General features: G+C 43.0%; 1 protein-coding gene and 2 pseudogenes across 2 annotated transcripts in view; 2 read left to right on the top strand and 1 right to left on the bottom strand.

The window, feature by feature from the left end:
• The window catches only part of RTN1 (reticulon 1), a 246,899-nt gene that overhangs the window by 95,525 nt on the left and 129,772 nt on the right, over positions 1-21,602 (bottom strand). Inside the window, exon 3 of one of the 2 annotated variants that reach the window (XM_068963643.1) lies at positions 15,780-16,529. The exons of the other annotated variant lie outside the window; for it this stretch is intronic. Coding sequence (XP_068819744.1) covers positions 15,780-16,529 — 750 coding nt within the window. The remainder of the gene's footprint in view (positions 1-15,779; positions 16,530-21,602) is intronic. 2 annotated transcript variants of the gene reach the window in all.
• LOC138073465 (GTP-binding nuclear protein Ran-like) lies at positions 8,901-9,554 on the top strand (annotated as a pseudogene).
• LOC138072636 (glycine cleavage system H protein, mitochondrial pseudogene) lies at positions 19,832-20,350 on the top strand (annotated as a pseudogene).

Raw genomic sequence — 21,602 nt, 5'->3', positions numbered from 1 at the left:
CTCTTAGAAAAGAGCACAATCTATAAAACACACTGACATACAATAAAATCCCATAATATACTTCTGGGGCTTCATCTGTGTGTCTAGAATCACTGCTCATTTAGTCACCAAATGTTTATTGAGTCTCTACAAACTTATCAGGTGCCATTGTAGGCACTGGAAATAGAGCACTGAAAGAAAGTATGTAATCTCAAAGAGCTTAAGATCTATCTGGTAAGAACAAGAAATAAACAATAAAAATGCCTATTTAATATACTGGGTACTGATAAGTACTATGAAGATCTATAGTAAGAGATAATTACACAAGAGATCTGTGATAAAGACTTGATGCTCATTCAATTTCCACAGTGTCCCATGCATCAGGGGAGAGTCACGTTACTAATTCTGGCCAATGGACCATAAGCAAAAGAGACATGTTTCATTTCCAGGAGGAAGCTTTGAAGAGCTAATGTGCCCCTCCAGCTCTCTTCCCCTGGCGTGGAAACCTGGGAAACTATATGTTGATATTCAGTGGCATGGGAGGGAGGCAGCTTGGATCCCTTTGTAATCAGATAAAAAAAAGAGCTCCCATCAATGAGCATAAGATTTTATATGAGCTAGAAATAAACATCTGTTGCGATAAGCCATTGAGATTTGAGGGTTCCTTACTGAAGTATGGCCTAACTCAAACAAACTAAGTCGAGAACACTGGAGCCTAGGGAGAGACAACAAATGAGACTACTGGGAGCCCATACACCATGGATAGAGTTAACTCAGTGGCAGTGAACCCTGGATAGACATCTTACATCACCCAAGGGATATTGAAAGTACTCATCTACATATGTAACACTCACAGATTATACTCTGGGATATTTAGAGTCGGGGCTAAGCATATGTATCTTGGGGAAAAAAAACTACTCAAAAAGATGATCAATTGGGTCTGTTGGCTTTAAGAAACCTCCCTATGGGCAACCCACCCAACCATACGCTTAGGAATGAGCTTATTCGTGAGATCAAGTCAACTTCATATTAATCACTGGAAAACAGCCAATCAAACTGCAGCATATAGAGATAACCTGTAAGATATCTGAAATATTATGAAAGAATTTTTGTGCTAAATGAGTAGCTGGACTAGATTCTTCCAAAGCTCCACTCACTGTATGGTTATTATTAACATAAATATTTAAATAGTAATAAAATGCGAGGGTAATAACTTAAATCATCTAAATTAATTATCCCAAGAATCCTGTGATGATGGTACTATTCTCCGCTTAGAACAAGTGAAAAAATCTAAGTGCAGACAGGGTAACTGCCGAAAATCACACAGCTAGTAACAAATGGTAGAACTAGGATCCAAATCCAGCTGGTTCATGATATGCAGTCAAAACAATACAGAGTTTGGAGAAAGGTACTCTAGATAAGGGGCCACCAGACGGGAAACACTTTAGGCATGGGCTCAGGGAATAGTTGCTCTGATTCTAGTTAAGGACCCAGGTGCTTAGAGAACAGAACAGTTCACAGGCTGCCAAAATATGGTGGAAATTTTCAATGAAACAATCTACTCTTCTTGCTCCAATTCTATGCTCACCAGGCAACAATGAGCTTATCTCCACGTTGGGGTGGAATTCTCCTGATCTCCAGGTAAACGGGAAATGGGCATTCCAGTTTACATCAGATTCAGATACATTTGTGTTTCAGAACACTTAGTAAACTGAGGACGGAGTCTTGGACTGAGAAAACTGCTCTCTGGAGTGGACAAGCTCTACCGTCGGGCGGTTCATTCCTTCAGATCTGTTACATGGAAGGGATCACACAGTAGCTCGCTAACACACGCACAAAAGAGCATTGGCTTGTTAAATTACTTCTATATAGTGCACTCTAGGAAATGGAGAGTACCAGGGACCCCAGGGAAACAGGACACAGAAAACGCATGTTTGAAAGGGAAGCAGGTGATGTCAGGAGCACTGGGTTCCAAAGTGGGGGTCTTGAGCAGCCGCAGGTCAGGCATACACCAGATGTGGGAGGTAGAGGGCCCCAAGATCCTGCCTTGGGCTAGCCCTATCAGTGGGACTTCTTCAGTTCTCCCAGTGTTCTGTCTCACAGAAACGCTCTATGCTTCGGTTCTAGTGGACCTGAGGGTCACCAGCAGGGCCGCTTCTTGCTTTTCAGAACTCCAGAGAACATGAACTATTCACCTTGCGGTTATTAAAGATTTGTTCAGTTTTTATGACAATATTTAGATAAGTAGCAACAGAAAATCTTGAGGACAAGAGTGTCATTTTCTAATTTGCTCAGAGTTACCTCACCAGTATTTCTAACAGTCGGATCCATTAGCATCAGCAAAGGAGAGCACAAAGAAGGGGAGAGGGGAGAGGCAAAACGTAACAATCATGCGACTGTGGAACACATGGTCCAACATACATTCTAAGTGTAGATCTACTTTCTTCACCTCGCCTTCACATCATGAGTTACCATACTAGTCAAGATGAGGCGGGCTCTGGTAACAAATAACCCTTACCATGGCAGAAATCTGTTTGGGGGCTAACTTAATAGAGCAATATGTGTGTTCGTTAGCAGGCAGCTTCCCTCCAAGCAGCCATTCAGAGGCCCAGGCTCCTTCCCTTTTGTTATCCCTCACAGCCTGAAGGCAGAAAAGGCACAACTACATCTTGGCCACCTTGCCCCAGATGTGACCCACATCACTTCCACTCACATTTCACTGATACCAATCAGGTGTTTAGCTTCATCTACATGCAAAGAGGGCTAGAAAACGCAGTGGCTGGCTAAACAATCTTACCCAGCAATGACGCTACACTATGGAAGTGAAATGAAAGTGAAAGTCACTTAGTCGGGTCTGACTCTTGAGACCCCATGGACAGTCCATGAAATTTTCCAAGCCAGAACACTGGAGCGGGCGGTTGTTCCCTTCTCCGGGGGATCATCCCAACCCAGGAATGGAACCGGTGTCTCCTGCGTTGTAAGTGGATTCTTTACCAGCTGAGCCTCCAGGAAAGCAAACTATTGAAGAGGAAGTATCAATTTGGTGGAAAGTGATCTATCTTTACCCGTTACAAAATGAGCGTTATATAAATCACAAGAACAAATATACAAAAGGGAGATAAAACTTACAGTTCAAGTGAACGATCTTATGCCTCATCTTAGAGGCAAATCAGTCCAGATTTGACAGATGAATAGTATAGCTGAAATCTGAAAGTATCTTTTTCAAAGAGGACTTTGCCATCAGTCTCCAGGGCATTAGTCTCTGCTGTACTGATGCTGAAGCTGAAACTCCAATACTTTGGCCACCTGATGTGAAAAATTAACTCATTGGAAAAGACCCTGATGCTGGGAAAGATTGAAGGCGTGAGGAGAAGGGGATGACAGAGGATGAGATGGTTGGATGGCATCACCGACTCAATGGATACGAGTTTAAGTAAACTCTGGGAGATGGTGATGGACAGGGAAGCCTCGCGTGCTGCAGTCCATGGGGTTGCAAAGAGTCAGACAGGACTGAGCGACTGAACTGAACTGGACTGAACAGGGTCTGAGGGAAAGATGTGGTCTACACAGGAACTAGGGGTTTAGAAGTCAAAATGAAAGCCAGGATTTTTGGCTTTGTAAGTAGAGCATAGATTTGTGGGATAAATAAAATCTACTCAAAATTTCAAGATCCTGGTTTCAGAATAAGAAAGGGCTTTAAAATGTGGACCCCAACAAAGGGAAGAGAGAGAAAATAAAAAGGAAATATCAACAATGAGGCCATTCTACTTATATCAGAATTATCTAGAACCAAGTTATTTATGATTTTATTTATGTCTAACATTTGAGAAAACTGTGACTCTATATAAAGTGATTTGACCGTCACTTGGCTAACCTCAAATTTAAAAATTAAAAAAAAAAATTAAATCCTCTCCAGGTGATTGGACTGAATTTCCACATCACTGACCACACTACCACTTGATCTAACTGTGTTTCATACATCATTATAAAACTATTTAAAGCAGTATATGTTTAAGATATTAAATCTTAATCTCCTAATTATAAAGCCACCTCACATAGAGAAGGTGGTAAGCCTCACATTTAGGTTTACTTACAGACAAGTCAACTACCTGGAAATCAATTTAGTTGGAAAAGGGCACTGGATCAGACTCAGGAGACCTTATCTCAAATTTTGGTTCTTTTACCCCTGCAATATCACCAAGAACAACTGATTGTACCTCAAATCCTGACTTCAATATAGAAGGAGGGTGTTGATCAAAAAACTCCAGTTAGTATGAAACTTTGATTCATGAATCCTACGTGATATTATATTTTTTGGCACAGGCAAAATGGCTAACTTAAAATTAATTCTGGTACAAACCAGGTTACCCTTTTAGGAATTTTTTTGGACCTCTGTCCTCGTGCTTATTTCAAGGAAAATATGGATGACAATTTAAATGCTCAATCCCTACACAAATGGTGCAGTCACATGGACACTGTAAAATCACTGAAAGATACATTTTCTTACATCCTAACCCAGTAACTTTGTAAATTTGAAATGTGTAATTTCAAATCCTAGTGGCTTCAGATAAGGTTAAAAAGTAGAGGTTGGATATTTTCATCACAACCACTGGATGGCAACAGACATTAACAGTGAGTGGAGAAAATCAATATGAAAGCCACTCTTCTCTGCTTTACTTGTTTTTTTTTTTCTGCATTTTTAGATATAGCATCGAATTTCCTACAGATGTTAGGGGGAGGTAAACAAAAGTGAATTTGAAAACAAAAATAAAAATAAAAAAAGATAGCTTTGGAACACATATTCTGCTTTTGCAAGTGCTTTGCATTTAGAGAAATCTCCCATGATTTCAGTGTTCAGCTGAGTTGTAAAAGAGGTACCAGCCAGAAGGGAAGAGTTAAATCAGAATGCTGTATTTACCAGAGTATGCAGGTTTGAGCTGAATTATTTATCAGTGGTAGTGAAATTTCTGATCTTGTATAAGAAGATTAAGCTTGCTACTTCATTTGTCACTGGAAGCATACAGTTCAACCCCAGCCTCAGGCTTTCTCCCTCTCCCATGAATTTTCCAAGCTATGGACAGAGGCCATTTGGAGGACTCCTCTAGCCCAGTGAGGTGGGAGACAGTGGGCCTCTGGGCTGGACACCTGGTATCTGTCAAGTGGAGTAAAATTCAAGCTTTGTTCTCACCCAGACTCTCCAAGGACAAAGCTAGTGGTAAAAGCCGAGCTCTGCTAAAGCAAAGAGAAAACGTACCCACTCCTGAGGTCAAGGAAGACTTCCCTGTCTGCACAAGTGCAGAAGGCTTCTTGGGGGTTGAAAAGGGAGGGGACCCCACCCCATAATAAACGTGGACATGCACTCACAGGCCTCTGCAGTGGGATCCATCTTAGCAAAAAGTTGCACACGCATCTTGAGGAGGGTCCATGGGCCACCAGTGTGAAGAAAGAAACAAGATAATGGGCCAAAGGGAAACAAAGACGTGGAAGGGCTTTCCTGTATAAGTCCCTTTGTACTGCGGTTCTCCTCACTCAGGACACCCACACTCCTCTCCAGGTGTGGGTCTCTGCCCAGGGTCTGACTTCCTGAGCTCCTCAGTGTCTGTACTCTTTCTCTCTGGGTGTGTATCTCTGCCCTGCTTCTGAGTTGGATAAACTGTTTTCCTGTGTGCTCTTTCATACATTGTGCTGTGTCTCTAATAATAAATGTTGTACCTGCGTTTAGTGTTTGCCTCCTTGAAACATTCTTGCTTCCAAATAGTGGCAAGAGCCAGGGCCACTTTGCTTCTAGCCTCTGGTCCTTGGTGGTCTAGTGGTTAGGACTGTTGCTTTTCATCCAGGCCACCCAGGTTTAATTCCTGGGGAGGGAACTAAGATCTCTTCTTAGGACTGCTCATTGCTCTCCCTCCAAAATCTCCAAACTACTGGGAACATGAATGGTTAGCTAGCTGTGTCCCTGCCCACCCTTTGCAGGTCTTTGTTCTGGAGTTTCTGTGGGGTGGGGAGATAGCAGTAGCACCTCCAGAATAAGCCTGTAAGTCCAGGTTGTGCTCACACTATCCCCCTTCCACTTCTCCTATAAGGAGGTGGAAATCTCAGAGTTGACAGTACAAATTTCATTCTAAATCCCACATATAAACCATTTAAAAACACCTAAGCTCATTCAGGAGAAGGCAATGGCACCCCACTCCAGTACTCTTGCCTGGAAAATCCCATGGACGGAGGAGCCTGGTAGGCTGCAGTCCATGGGGTCGCGAAGAGTCGGACACGACTGAGAGACTTCACTTTCACTTTTCACTTTCATGCATTGGAGAAGGAAATGGCAACCCATTCCAGTGTTCTTGCCTGGAGAATCTCAGGGAGGGGGGAGCCTGGTGGGGTGCCGTCTATGGGGTCGCACAGAGTTGGACACAAATGAAGCAACTTAGCAGCAGCAGCAGCAGCAGCAGCAGCAGCAAGCTCAATCAGAAAACTTGCCTGGCCGGATTCTGGCCCAGGCCCTGAAAAAGATGGGACACTTAGAGAAAAAAACCTGACAAAGATAACTCTGAGGGCTTTGAGAGATCAGCCTCAACACAGTCCCTGGAACAATAGTTCTCAAATTCTAGTGTGCCTAGGATTTACTGGGGAGCCACTTAATGAAGCAGATTACCCAGCCCATTCTTAGGAGATCCTGGAGGTGAGCCTAGGAATCTGTATTTTATCAAACAGTTTATGATGTCAATGGTCCCCAACTGCACTTTGAGAAACACTGTCTAGAAAAACAAATGTCTCCACTGAGTCCCTAATCCACTCTCCCTGCCACATGCCCTCAGTTTCCATGAGAAGAGAGAAAGAATCCTGGATCAAGGCTTTCCCTAGCAGAAGAGGACCCCTAGGTCATTTAAAACCCAAAAGGACCATTAAAGAGATAAGGCTGACTCAGGAAGCACCGAGTAATCACAAATAACAATAATCAACTGCAGGCTTGAGCTGAAGTTAACTAGGGCCAGTGATATACTTGTTCCCACTTCAGACCCCAGTTTGAGTGTTTGCCTTAAATTACCTTTTCTCTATCCTCTGCTCTCTGGCAGGCTATCATTTTTGCTTGTTAGTATAATTTTGATCTATATTTGGAATTTCACGTTAGACTTTCTGAAGCTTTTGTGAGTTCCTGGCCCTCGCCAAAATCATACCTAACTCTTTTCATAGAACCAACTTGCTGTCCCCCATCCCTGCCTACCTTAGTCTGTGTCCTATTTAACTTCCATAGGTACCATATTTGACCCTTATTCCAGCTCTGGTCTCAGCCACTCAAACATCACTGTCACCAAAACACATTAATAACTATTACACCCCCCAATGCTTGGCCATAAAAATATACTAGATATACAGCTCAACCTGGGAGAGAATATTTCAGAGCCAGCATTACCCAAATGGATGATTTTCCCATAGTAGACATAACAAAATTGGCTTCAGTGAGTAACGAAACCGCATTGAGGTTTGGGGTATTTTTCCCATTATAAATATTTTTGCATCTATTTATAATCATTATGGTGGCAAAAACTGAAATATAACTTGAGAGAGGTGGGAATAAAGTCACCCCAAATACCAATCCACTGTATCAGTAAGTCCAATTAAGCCAATCTTCAAAATAAACTTCAAATTCAACCATTCCTCTTCATTTTCATTGCTACCTTCCTCTCCCTGTCATATCGTGATAAAGACCAAACTCCGCACTGTGGTCTGGGCATGAAATGGCACTGCCAATCTTGTTGCTGTTGTTTAGTCACTAAATCATGTCCAACTCTTTTGAGACCCCCCTGGGCTATATCCTCCAGGCTCCTTTGTTCACTGGATTTCCTAGGCAAGAATACTGGAGTGGGTTGCCATCTCCTTCTCCACGGACCTTCCCAACCTAGGGACTGAACCTATATCGCCGCACTGCAGGCAGATTCTTTACCACTGAGCCACCAGGGAAACCAACAACAACAAAACAACTCTAACTATGGAGACATTTTTTTTCAGTTTCTAGAATGCTCCCAGAACTTTCTTGCCTGTAGCTTTTGCATTGTCTATTGTCCAGAATGTTTTAAAATGATGTCTTGCCATAGTTGATTCCTTAGTTTCCTCCTCTCGGACCTTCTGAACCAAGTTCCACTACCACCAAGTACTCTCTCAGGAGAACACATCATTCTGTTGATTTCTATTTAATGTCACGCCTCACCCATCCAAATGAAGCCCTGCCAATTAGTGGAGTCATATCTGCCTTGGTCATCACTATATTGCCTGGGTCAGACAGGCAGTACACTGTATTGACTGAAGCAAAGGGATGAAGAATGAATTGAATTGATAAGGTCTTCCTTTGGTGGCGCTGGCAGAACCTTGGGTAAGATTTATGTTATCTGTATTACAGTAGTGTTTTGTGGGGTTACAAAGATAGGATGCAGAAGCAGAGACCATAACTGTGAGTGCCCCACCCAGATTTAGAGAAAAGTGAAGTTAGCATTTGAAAGGAGTGGAGAATCCTCTGGAGTCTTGATGCTGAGAATTAGAGGTACATGGACTGTAGTCTCCAATCTCCATGACTGCATCGGTAAGCAAAGACGATTTATGTGAAAGATAAAGGGACTAGACAGAGTCAGGATCACCATCTAAATAGGGTCATTATTTTTCAGAGGCACCAGAACATATGCCATCTGTGAACTCTTATCTCTACAGGCAAGTCGGACTTGGATCCATGTTAAGGGCTTATCTATGCCCCACTCAGTGACAGACTTTATTTTGGGGGGCTCCAAAATCACTGCAAATGGTGACTGCAGCCATGAAATTAAAGACACTTGCTCTTTGGGAAAAAAAAGTTAAGACCAACCTAGACAGCATATTAAAAAGCAGAGACGGCTCAGTCAGACGGGCTCCGAGATGCTTCTGGAAGTAACATTGCGATGGCTGCCCATGGAGAACCCCAAGTCCAGTTCAAACTTTTTGTGGTTGGTGATGGTGGTATTGGAAAAATGATCTGACTGGTGAAGCGTCATCTGACTGGTGAATTTGAGAAGTATGTAGTAAATTTGGGTGTTGAGGTCCATCCTCTTGTGTTCCATACCAATAGAGGACCTATTAAGTTCAATGTATGGGATACAGCTGGTCAGGAGAAATTTGGTGGACTGAGAGATGGCTATTATATACAAGCTCGGTGTGCTATTATTTTTGACGTAACATTGAGAGTTACTTACAAGAATGTGCCTAACTGGCATAGGGAACTGGTACGAGTGTGTGAGAACATCCCAATTGTGTTGTGTGGCAACAAAGTGGATATTAAGGACAGAAAGGTTAAGGCAAAGTCAATTGTCTTCCACCAAAAGAAGAATCTTCAGAACTATGACATTTCTGCCAAAAGTAACTACAGCTTTGAAAAGCCCTTCCTCTGGCTTGCTAGAAAACTGATTGGAGACCCTAACTTGGAGTTTGTTGCCATGCCAGAGGTGGTCATGGACCCAGCCTTGGCAGCACAGTATGAGCACGATTTAGAAGTTGTTCAGACAATTGCTCTCCCAGATGAAGATGATGACCTATGCAAAAGTGAAGCTGGGGCCTAGCGTCAGAAGTCTAGTTTTATAGGCAACTGTCCTGTGGTGTCAGTGGGGCAGCGTGTTTGTCACTTTATTATACAGCTAAGCAGGGCATGTGCTTAATCTTTGGGTGCTGAAGGAGATGGATGGGGTTTGGAGTGAATGTGGCAGTTTAAAAAAAATTACTTTCATATTTTGGACCTGCATATTTAGGTGGTTTGGAACACAGTTGTTTCCTCCTTGAGTTTCAAATATAAGACTGCTACAGTCACATGACAATATTGAGAGGTGGGATCTTGTTTGTTACTGTCATTCCCATTCCTTTTCGTTTAGAATCAGAATAAAGTTGTATTTCAAATATCTAAAAAAAAGTGAGACATTATGTTGCCAACAAAGGTCCATCTAGTCAAAGTTGTGGTTTCTCTAGTAGTCATGTATGGATATGAGTTGGACTATAAAGAAAGCTGAGCATTGAAGAATTGATGCTTTTGAACTCTGGTGTTAGAGAAAACTCTTTAGAGTCCCTTGGACTGCAAGGAGATCCAACCAGTCCATCCTGGTTGGAAATCAGTCCTGAATCTTCATTGGAAGGACTGATGCTGAAGCTGAAGCTCCAATACTTTGGCCACCTGATGCAAAGAACTGACTCATTTGAACAGACCCTGATGCTGGGAAAGACTGAAGGCAGGAGGAGAAGGGGATGACAGAGGATGAGATGGTTGGATGGCATCACCAACTCAGTGACCATGGGTCTGTGTAAACTCCGGGAGTCCATGATGGACAGGGAGGCCTGGTGTGCTGCAGTCCATGGGGTCACAATGAGTTGCACATGACTGAGTGACTGAACTGAAATGATGCCCCACTCTGTACCCAGCAAAATTTACTAGGGAGTTGGGTTCACTGTGCCCGAAGGACTTGGCATCAAAATATTACAACAACAATTTTGGATCTACGTATACATCCTGTAGGTGAAGTGTCAAAAATATCTGTCCCTAGAAATAGTTTAAGTGCTGGGTCACCAAGATTTGGAGCAAATCTCTTCAAGGTTGAGAAGGAAACCCTACCAGGGTCCTGAAGTCACTATTTAAAAAGCAGATCAATATGCAATCTGGGACAATGCTAACCTTGTGACTGTTTCAGAAGGAAAAACCAATAACGTGAACTGCCTATTGGCAGCCTCATTGTGTGCTGCTCAACCAGGAGAATACCTTCTATCACTGGGCAGCATCTCATAAAAGTAACTTAATAGCTTTGAATAGTCCTTCCTAAAATGGAAGGTTCAATGTCTCCATCTAAATATTTACACTGCATACATCCTCACAGAAGCCACACTTTATCCAGCAGTTTCTGGTCCATCTTGTTGAAAGCTGGCATGGGGGAAGTGGCTATAATATTAGGGACATAAGTCTTGGGCCAATTATGAAACCTGCATTGTGAAAGAAAGATCCTGTCCAAGAATCTTTATGGCATATTTTACTAATTCAGTTTCATGGAAGCAAATAAATATGGGACTAAAGTATACTAACTTTTTTAAAAAAAGAATTACAGGAAGAAAAGTAAATGGGTCACACTTATTCTGGTTCTCTCCAAAATATTTTAGGACAGAAGCAATATCTAGTATATTAATAATAATGAAAAGTAATAATAAACATCATAAATGCTAGGTCTTTTTGAGAAGGCCTCCATCTGGGAGTCTTCTTGCAAATCACTCCCCTAAGGAGATAAGCTTTTCCCTGCTACAGAGCGCTAAGTCCTGCAAGCTCCAGCTGCTGCAGCTGGTGCCTGCAGAGAGAAGGTGCAGAGGCCTGCCTCCCAGGGCACAGGAAGGGATGGAAACAGCCGAGTGCCCCTCACTCTCTCTCATTAAAAAACACCATATGCCCAGGGCACGCTCACCAAGGTGTTTTTCACTACAGGTTGGGCTGCTTAGCTCATCTGCTTACAGACAAAATTCTCTTTAGCATGCTTATTAAAAGTGCAAGCTTATGCTCATCCTGATGTTGCAGTTCTAGGGCAGGGGCCGAACAGGAATCTGCATTTTCAGTCAGCACTCCAGGAGACTATGAGGTACCCCGTGCATCTGCATTTTCAGTCAGTACTCCAGGAGACTATGAGCTACCCCATGCTGAGGCTTTGAGATGCTTTGGGAACCACTGGCTTAAACCAGTATTTCTCAAACTGGGATCACTGGATGCCCTATTGAAAGTTCCAAATAGTTTTTTTTTTTTACATTTTGCACTTTGGTTTTGATAACTTTTCAAATGTTAAGAGCATCCTGGATAATGTGGATAATTGTATAGCCAAATACTACTGCAACACTTCCACTGAAGTTTTACAACCAGGTTCTACTTCTAACTTGGTCTCAGGCCACTGAGTCTTTACTCAGCCTTTACTCAGATCCAGACCTGATCTGAACATCCATTCCAGAGCAAAGCCAGAATGATATCCCTTCATTCACTCAGGAAGGGAGTAGAAGAAGGAAAGGAGCAGATTTTGACAAAGGACATCAGGCTAAATGGGAGGTGGAGGGGGGTAGTCTATAGGACGTTCACTACAGAGTGAGGAAATGGACTTGGAGCCCAGAATGAAAGACTTCTCCAAAGCCTAGGAGGTGCTACACATGAGGCAGTGGCTGAAAATCTGTGTGGATGAGAGCAAGAAAATGAGGGAAGAAGGAAGACAGGGAAAGGACTCAGATCACACAAAGGAATTGGAAGGAAGGTAGCAAAAGAGATTGGGGGAAAGGTCAGAGACTGAGGGGATAACCAAGAAGGAGAAACCTCAGGGAGATAAAGGAGGACAGTTTTGAGATGAGAACAGTCTCCATGTGAGCTGGTGGTGTCCCTGATTTTACTGCTAAAAGAACTTAACTTAAAATAGTCTGTCCAATATGATATCACTTGTTCAATAAAAACCCATGTATACCAAAATACACATAGAAAATTTCTGAAAGCAATTAAGAACAACAAAAACAGAAGCCCTCAATTATCTCTAAGACTTAGAAATGTAAGGTTGGATCAGGAGAACTTAAACTTTTTATTTTGCACCATTTATTATGTTACATTTATTTATTTTGAACATATATTATTTTCTCACTAATGTTTTAAGGACTGTTCAGCAGTACAACACTAAAGTACTCAGGAAAACAAGAAAGATGAGACTGAAAAGAGCTCTTTTGGTTGTTGTTGGTGACCTTCATCGGAACAGTTTCAGGTCAGAATGTTAATACTGACTTCCATGGTCTAAAGCATTGCTTCTCAAGCCTTAGCATGAATAGGAATCACTTGGACATCTTGGTAAAATGCAGATTCTAATCAGTATGTAGGTCTGGAAAGGAGCTTGACATTTCTAACCGGCTCCCATGTGACATCCTGGTGGCTGGTCTAATACTACGCTTTTGAACTGCAAGGAAAATTAATCAGAATGCTGGGAATGGAGGTGAGTACCCAGAGACCACTACTTCTCAAAGAATGCTCTGTAGACGATGAACCCTACACTGCACTCTAATAAAAGATTCTGCAATCAAATAGGTGGAAATATACTGCATTCCCACCCTGATGAGTCACATTGGGTATTAGTGTTTTATTGAGAATTTTTCATTTGTTTTCAACTAAGACATTCCTAAAAGGGTCAACCTTGCACCAGTGAAAATTTATCTACCCTGTCATGTTCTTGAGAGGCCATCCTTGAGGGTGTGGGGAAGCAAAATAACAGGGGAGCAGGAGCTCAGGGGGTGCATAGAGAAGGGAAACTGGAATATGATGAAGCACATCTGGTCTTCAGTGCAACAGCAGCGGACATCTCCGAAAGGTAAGAAGCTCCATAAATAGACCTTGTCAGGACAAGCACATGCCAGTAAATAAAGCCCAATGTTCCTTGACAGTATGTGCTATGAGGTCAGATATTTGCCAAACCTCATTCTAAATATTTCTGGACCTTCCCAAAACTTAGCCCAGCACCAGCATTAGCAGGATAACTTCAAAGCCAGGGAGAAGAGAGTACTTGTGACTATATGAACTTGAATGCATTTACACTGCCAGAGGCTTGAGGAAACCACAAAAGCTGACCTGACCCCACTGCTGCGGGGAGTTGCACTTGACTTGAGTGCAACCCTCCTGTCCACAGACAGTGATTAAGAACAGCCTGGGGGAGGCTGCTCCTCCCACCCGCTGAGGTAGAGCAGGTGAGACCAGAAGAACCCCAGGGCTCCAATAACCTGCTGGCAGCACCGAGTCATCTGCGCAGCACTGCCAGCGCTCGGCTGCCTCAGAACAACCTTTCAGACTCTCTTCATAGATAATGAGGCTGAGAGCGCCGAGTTTCAGCGGGAGACTGGATTTCAAAGGATCCCTCAGTGCGGAGGAGAGCAGAGACTATTCACCATGGTATGCCTTAATCGTTTGAAAAGACTGCCACTTTCTCCTTTCTAATGTCTAACGTGGCAGCAGAGGGTCCAAGCCATATGGGGCAACTTGCACAGAGATTAGAATGGTACCAGAATCAGCCGTAAAATATGCTCTGAAGCCTTTGCATTCACAGCGGTACTTTTCCATCACCTTAGCTCTTTATTGGAGTTTGGTCGCTCAGTCAGTCCTGCTGCAGTACTTATCTCTCAAATATATTAATGAGGGGAATGAGCCTGCACAATACCATTCTCTCTTTATTAGACTTCAGATTTCCTTACTTTTGAGGATAAACATATTTGAACAGTGCCATGCACATGTGACCATTTCACTATGGGGATGCTAATCAGGGGATAAAATGGAAATACATGCCTGTTACAGTGCAGTGATATGAACCCATACTCTGAATGACTCAAGCGCTCCTGCTTCAAGCTCCCTGAAAGCTGCAGGGCCCTGTCCCACCACAGTCAGAGTGGTGGCAAAAGAATCCAAATTAGTTCTAATATTCATGCAACAAATACACATTTCCACTGCTAAGTCTGTCACAGAAGAGCCTCCCTATTGCACACACTAAATATACTTTAAACTCTCAGGGATGAGTTATTTGGGATATCAGGAGTCAATTATGTCAGCCCCCACGTGATGCCACGTGTCTAGGCCACCAGTAACCACGAAGCAGGGTTATCTTTTCATTACATTCCTCCTGTTTCCCCCTTTGCAATGTGTTCATTTGAAAGAATTTAGAAGCGAGCTTCCAATCTATAATGAGAAAGATTTTGCCCTCTATTTTTATATGAGGCACTTTAATTGCTACTAACATTGAAGTTAGCATATAAACAGGAAGGAGGGTGTTACCCTCAGAATCATTTATCCCTAAAAAGAAAAATACTTCTAAAAAAACACCACACACACACACAAAGCAGAGGAGTCGGGGGAAAGGGGACCTTGAACAGAGCTGTGCTTTTAGGGTTTGTTTTCAAGTTCTCCCCAGGATCTGGAGAGAGATTGTATACCTTCAGTGTAGCCCCATTAACTAGACTGTGCAATGCCTAATTTATTACTGTTCACCTGACTTTAATTCCCTTCCTGAATTCCATGACACAGCTGCAACCCAGTGTGGAGGATGACTTGGGGGTAAGAAAGCCCAAAAGACAAAGCAATGACTTCCATTTTTTCTGAATTTGAAGACTTCATTCAACTTAAGATCTCTCATAGGGAAAATATAATGGCCAGATTAAAATCATTCTAAGTAAAAACTGACTTCAAAATTAGTCACCTTAGGTCTCACCGAGGGACAAGAGAAACTCTCTTGTTGTGGTTGCTTTGTTTTTGGTAAGAGAAAGGATGGCACTGAGATCCTCTTGGTCCGTTTAAGAAGCACGTTTGGTTGGCAAAATGGAAGTGCTAATGGTGGGTTTCAGCACCTAGAGGGACTGTAAGTCCACTCCATCACTGAGGGAGTGGGAAGCCGGAAATGAGCCTCAGGCAATAACAAACGCCATCCCATCCCAAGTGAGGAAATCCAGTTCTGGAAGGAAAGGGGGGACACATTCACTCATTCAGGAGATCCTGGAGTGTCCACAAAACTGTTTATTATTGGAGATGCTAGGGTTCAGCCAGCCAGGCGTAGCTCACAGCACATGGTTTTGCCATGGAAGTCCCAGCTAAGAATCGGAATCCTCTCTTCTCCCCACCCTCTTTGGAATTGTTCTTGGCAAACTGTTTGACCAATCAGGACCTGACTACAGGGCTGAGCCAGACCAACGCCCCTCCGTTGAGTATCTCGGCGCCCCCAGGGGGAGAACTGTAAGCAGACAACCTACTTGAATCAAGAACGCTGTCACTTTACCTTTTTGCTTATTGATAAACAGCAGAGGGGGCATGACGCCAGGGCCCCGAAGCCCAAGGGCCTTCGTGGCCTGGGAGCTTTGGTCGGAACTCGCTGCTTCCACGGGTGTCTGTGGCGCGGTGGGCCCCTCGGAGGCGGGGGCAGGGTCTCCGGAGGGCAGCTCCGGGCTGGCTCTCGGGGCAGCCGAGGGGAAAGTGAGGAAGGGCTCCTGCTCTGCCAGGCCCCGCCGGCTGGGGGTGCGCTCCTCGGCCCGGGCGCGCGGCTCCTCCCGGATGGCGTCTAGGACACCTGGCTTCATCGGCGGTGAGTCCTGCTCCCGTTTGGGGCTCTCCTCTGAGGCGGAGGAGGCGTCGCACGACTCGATGATGAGCTCGCTGTCCAGCTCGGCCTCACGCTCCTCTCTCAGGAGGCTGTACTGGATCGACGGCGAGGCCGGCGACGGCGGCGGGCCGCCCACGTGACCAAAGGTCACGTAACCCGAGGGCAGCGCATCCTCAGCGGCCAGCGGGTCCTCGGACACCAGCTCGATCTCCGAGTCCCCCGACTCCGCGCTGCTGGCCTCGTGGTCCAGGGGACTGGGGATGGTGGGCAGCCCAGACCTGGCCTTGGCCTCGGGCCTCTCGGCCCTCTGGCCCGCTGGCCGTGGGCTCTCCGTTGTCTCGTAGGATAACCCCTTTGCTTCCTTAATGGCAGTGATCAGCTCATCCTCGGAGATGCCGCATTTCCCCTGGGATTCTGCGGCAGATGGTTCTGTTGTCCCACAGAGCGAAGAAGCGCCCAAAAAGCACACAAAAGGACAGACAGATGGACAGGGAGAGAAGAAATAAAACAAAACTCCATTAGGGGAGATATTTTCTCCTTGCTTAAAAAACACATATCTTATTAGCCCCCAAAATAGTCTGTTTCCAGGGCTATGCTAGAAAGGCCACCTGAACTAAAAGGCTAATTACTGTTATGGCCCAATTAATCAGTGTTTCATATACCTATATCTTAATTTAGCTATTTTTAAATATAACGCAGCAATTTCTTAGCAGTAGCACCTGGCTGATTTTTCTGTTTCAATATGGCACAGATTCTAGAAGTCATGGTTTTAATTTCTAATCCGCCTCTCAGGGAAGTTTTCCAGTATCACAGATTTTACCAGATAATCCAATGTATGCTTGTTTGCTAAGTCGCTTCAGTCGTGTCCAGTCTTTGCGACCCTATGGACTGTCACCTACCTGCCAGGCTCCTCTGTCCATGGGATTCTCCAGGCAAGAATACTGCAGTGGGTTGCCAGGCCCTCCTTCGGGGATCTTCCCGACCCAGGGATCAAGCCCACATCTCTTATGTCTCCTGCAGTTGGTAGGCCTGTTCTTTGCCACTAGCACCACCTGGGATGCCCCAATCTGATATATATAACTCTCTAATTTGGCCCACCAGTGTCAACAAATCTGTAATAGCTCCTTGTCCATGAACTCCTGTCCATGTTCCCTGCTTCAGTAAGACAAAGAAAGCTAATTTGGATCCTTATGTACAACATGCTTTCCAACCCTCACATTTTCCATAAGAATCAACACATTTATTCTGTTTTAGTGAAAAGTGTAACAAAGTGGAGCAATATAAGGAATAATTTTTTGCCAGTTCCACTAAGCAGGCTGTGCAGACCACCATACTGCACAATCCCGCAGGGCTTCTAATGGTAGAGTCCACTGTCATTCTTTTTTCATCTCTTCACCTCCTCTTGAGAACAAAACCCAATAGTCACATCCTTTGGGTAAGTGCCTGCCTTCTGTCTGATGTATATTCAGATGGCTCCCAAACCTCATGGGCAATCTTACTGATATTTCTCTCTTAGCTGAAATTACTTGGGATGGCCATAACAACAGTTTTCAAGAGCTTCGTTTTCCCCTTGCCAATACAACAGGGCCTTATGTCAGAATATCCTAGACAGAGATTTCCGGCCCTTTTGTAAGCAAAAACTTCTTGTCATTTCTCCAAAGCTTTGAGGTCACTGGGAGGGTAAAGGGTAGACTATCAATGGCTAAGTAATTTGTCACTTTAGGACTATGGGTGAACCCCAGTGGATAAAAGAGTTTAGCTTTGTCTGATTCTCTAAAAGCTAAAATGATTTTATCCTTTATCCATGTATCATTCATTCATCTATTATTTATCAACAGCCTTCTATGTGTTAGGCTCCCTTATAGGCACTTAGGATGTATTAGTGAATGAAACAGGAATCAAAATCTCTGCTTATATTCTAGTGGGAGAAGAATACAATACACAAATAATGCATGTAGTAAAAAAGTACATAGTGTGTTAGAAGATGTTAAGTGCTACGGAAAAAAAGTAGAGTAAAGGGATCAGGAGGACTGTGACAGGACGGGGATGAGTTTGTCATATTAAATAGGGTAGTCAAGATAGGTTTCATTGAGAAGGTTATCTATATTCAACACTTGAGAAGGTGAGCAAGTGATTCATGAAGATACCCAGAGGAAAAGCATGCCAAGCAGAGGGAACAGACAGTACAAAGGTCTGGAGGTGGGAGCTGCAATGATCTAGGTATCAAAAGGAGGCAGTCATGTCTGGGGCAAAGTGAGTAAGGGGGTAGGAAAATAGGTAAATAGGAAAAGAGGTAAAATGCATTCAGGGAAGTGGGGTCATCATGTAGGATCTCATCAGGCTTTTATTCTGAGTGAAATGAGAAGCCACTGGAGGATTCTGAGTAGAGAAGTGATATGATTTATGTTGTTGTTTTTTTTTTCAGTAACTTAAAACAAGAACCTCATTATCTCAAGCACAGTTTATGTGTAAAAAGATGTACTGCATGATCCTTAACTCTATTTTTATAGAAGTTAGTTCCTTAGTAAGTTGTGCACATGTGATTTCAAACAGCATAAAAGTGTAAAAGTTACATTAATTTGCAATGATAGGGTAGAAGAAGGAGGAGGAAGATAGGAAGTAGAGGCCAGTGTGAATGAAGGAACAGCCTGTACCTCCAGAGCACTATCACTAGCAGCAGCATCACAGCTCCACTTGTTGAGCATTTGCTGGGTTACAGGCACTTCATACATGGGGCTTAGAGTCTAGTGGCAATAGGTAAAGTGACTTGTCCAAGATCACTGTACTGGTTTTTCTATCTTTGCCTCCTTGGACTTATTCCCATCTTTCTCTGCCCTGTTCTCTGTTCTGAGAGGCTGACCTACATAGAAGGTATTACTTGGAGTTCCTTCCTCCCTGATTTCTGGTTGTTTTCAGCCAATAGCAATCACAGAAGAGGTGGAAGGAGGCAAATGTTGGGGTATTTATACCTCTTGCTGTTTCTGAAGCTCCAGGCTTTGGGAATGCTGTTCCTTCCCCTTCCTGCTTTGGGTCCAGGGTACTAACAGATCCTTAATGTTGCCAGTCCTTGGGTGCTTTACCATTTTTTGTTGGTTTTTTTTTTTAACTGTCTTTAAATGTCTTTACATTTGTAAATAGCCATTTCTTTTAACCCTCTTCAGTTACAACTTTTGAGTGTGTCACTTTTGTTTCCTGTAGGGCCCTGAATGATACAGCCACATTGTTAGAAATGACTTGGCTTAAATTTGAACTCAAGTCTTTATGGTTCATGCATCTCTCACTATATCAGGCCACATCTGTTCAAAAAGTGGGTGGGTCTAAGATAGGACAAATTATATTTCAGAAAATGAGAAGAGGATAAATGAGCTAGATAACCACATGCAAAAGAATGAAGCTGAACCCCTACCTCATGTCATATTAAAAATTAACTCTACATGGATTCAGTCTAAGTGTAAGAACTAAAATCAGAAACTTTAGAAGAAAACCTAGAAGTGAATCTTCATGACCTTCGATTAGATAGTGGATTCTTAGACATGACATCAAAACCACAAGCAACAAAATAAAAATATACAAATTGGAATTCATCAATATTAGACATTTTTGTGCTTTAGAGGAAAACATCAAGAAAGTAGAAAGACAATCCCTAGAATGGGTTACAAATCATATACCTTATACGGGACTTATATCTAGAATCTATTAAAAATTATTACAATTCAGGCACCGGTGCGAACATGGCGCTGCGCGTGGTGCGGAGCGTGCGGCCGCGGTCGGCAGCCTGCGCGCCATCTCGGCACCCAGCGCGCCCTGCTCCATGCGGCCCTGGGGACTGCGAGCGGGTGCCGTCCAGGCGCTGCGCACCGGCCCTGCTCTGCTGTCGGTGCGGAAATTCACAGAAAAACACGAATGGGTAACAACAGAAAATGGTGTTCGAACAGTGGGAATCAGCAATTTTGCACAGGAAGCTATGGGAGATGTTGTTTACTGTAGTCTGCCTGAAGTTGGGACAAAGTTGAACAAACGAGGAGTTTGGTGCTTTGGAAAGTGTGAAAGCTGCTAGTGAACTCTACTCTCCTCTATCAGGAGATGTAACTGAAATTAATAAAGCTCTAGCAGAAAATCCAGGACTTGCCAACAAGTCTTGGTATGAAGATGGCTGGCTGATCAAGATGACGTTCAGTAACCCTTCAGAGCTACATGAACTAATGAGTTTAGAAGCATATGAGAAATACATAAAATCTATTGAGGAGTGAAAATGGAACCCCTAAATAAACTACTTTGAAACAACTTAATCCAGCATAGTTGTCTTAAATTAGTGGTGGATAGATATTTAAAAAGCAACTTATAGCAAAAGAAACAACTTGTAACAATGTTTCCTGAAGAAAATACCGCTTAACTTTCTAATGACTTCAGATAAACACTGTGCGTCTTTTCCACAGCATCCTGTGATTTTCAGGCTAGGCTCCAGTTATAATATTCAGAATTCCTGAAATTATCTCTGGTAAAACTAATTACAAAAATTATGTAATTCAAGGATAACATGGTTATCTTAAACCTTATGACACTGTAACTTGCTTACAGCTATCCTTGGATTTGGGTCAAAATTATCTTCCCACTAGAAATAACTGCCAGTGGAGAAAAGTTTGTTAGTTGTATAGTGTCCAATGAAGAATATTACTATCTTAATTTTGCAATATACTGTGTTTGCTGGTGCTATTTTTATACAGTGAAGTAACAGCCTTGCAGGAGAATAAACAATTTAATAATAAAATAAAAAATAATAAAAAATAAAAATAAAAATTATTACAATTCAATTATAAAAAGACAAGCCAGTTAAAAATAGGCAAATAATTTGAATAGACATTTCTCCAAGGAGTATTTACACATGACAGAAAAGCATACGGAAATATGCTCAACATCATAATTTACCAGAGAAGTGAAATCTAAACCAATGAGTTACCACTTCGTACCCACTAGGATTCCTAGAATCAAAAAGCCAGAGCATAGTTAAGTATTGAAAAGGATCTGGAGAAACCGGAACACTCAGACACTGCTGGTGTGAATGTGAAATGATCCAGTTGCTTTGGAAACTAGTCTGGCAGTTCCTCAACTATTTAGAGTTTCCATTTAAATCAGAAATTCCACTCATAAGTAGAGAACTGAAAACCTATGTCCACACAAAAACTTATACCCTGTGTTCATAACAGCATTATCTGTAACAGTCAAAAAAGTGAAACAACCCATATCATATCCCCAGTACCAGGTACAGTGCCTGGCACACAGGATGTACTCAACAAACAGAGCTCATGTGAGAATGACCTCAAATCATTAAAACAATGGTTCTTTTTTTTTCTAAGGGTGACTTTTGGTCCTTTGGTCTTGCTTTGTTTATGTTTTTTTAATTGATTAATTTATTTGACTGCATCGGGTCTTAGCAGCAGCATCCAGGCTCAGCAGTAGAGTGTATGGGCTTAGTGGCCTCATGGCATGTAGGATCTTAGTTCC

Source organism: Capricornis sumatraensis, chromosome 2 (genome assembly GCF_032405125.1).
Source record: "Capricornis sumatraensis isolate serow.1 chromosome 2, serow.2, whole genome shotgun sequence".
Taxonomy (NCBI): Eukaryota; Metazoa; Chordata; class Mammalia; order Artiodactyla; family Bovidae; genus Capricornis; species Capricornis sumatraensis.
The sequence above is the reverse complement of the archived record's forward strand: the minus strand, read 5'-3'. Positions and strand labels throughout refer to the sequence as shown.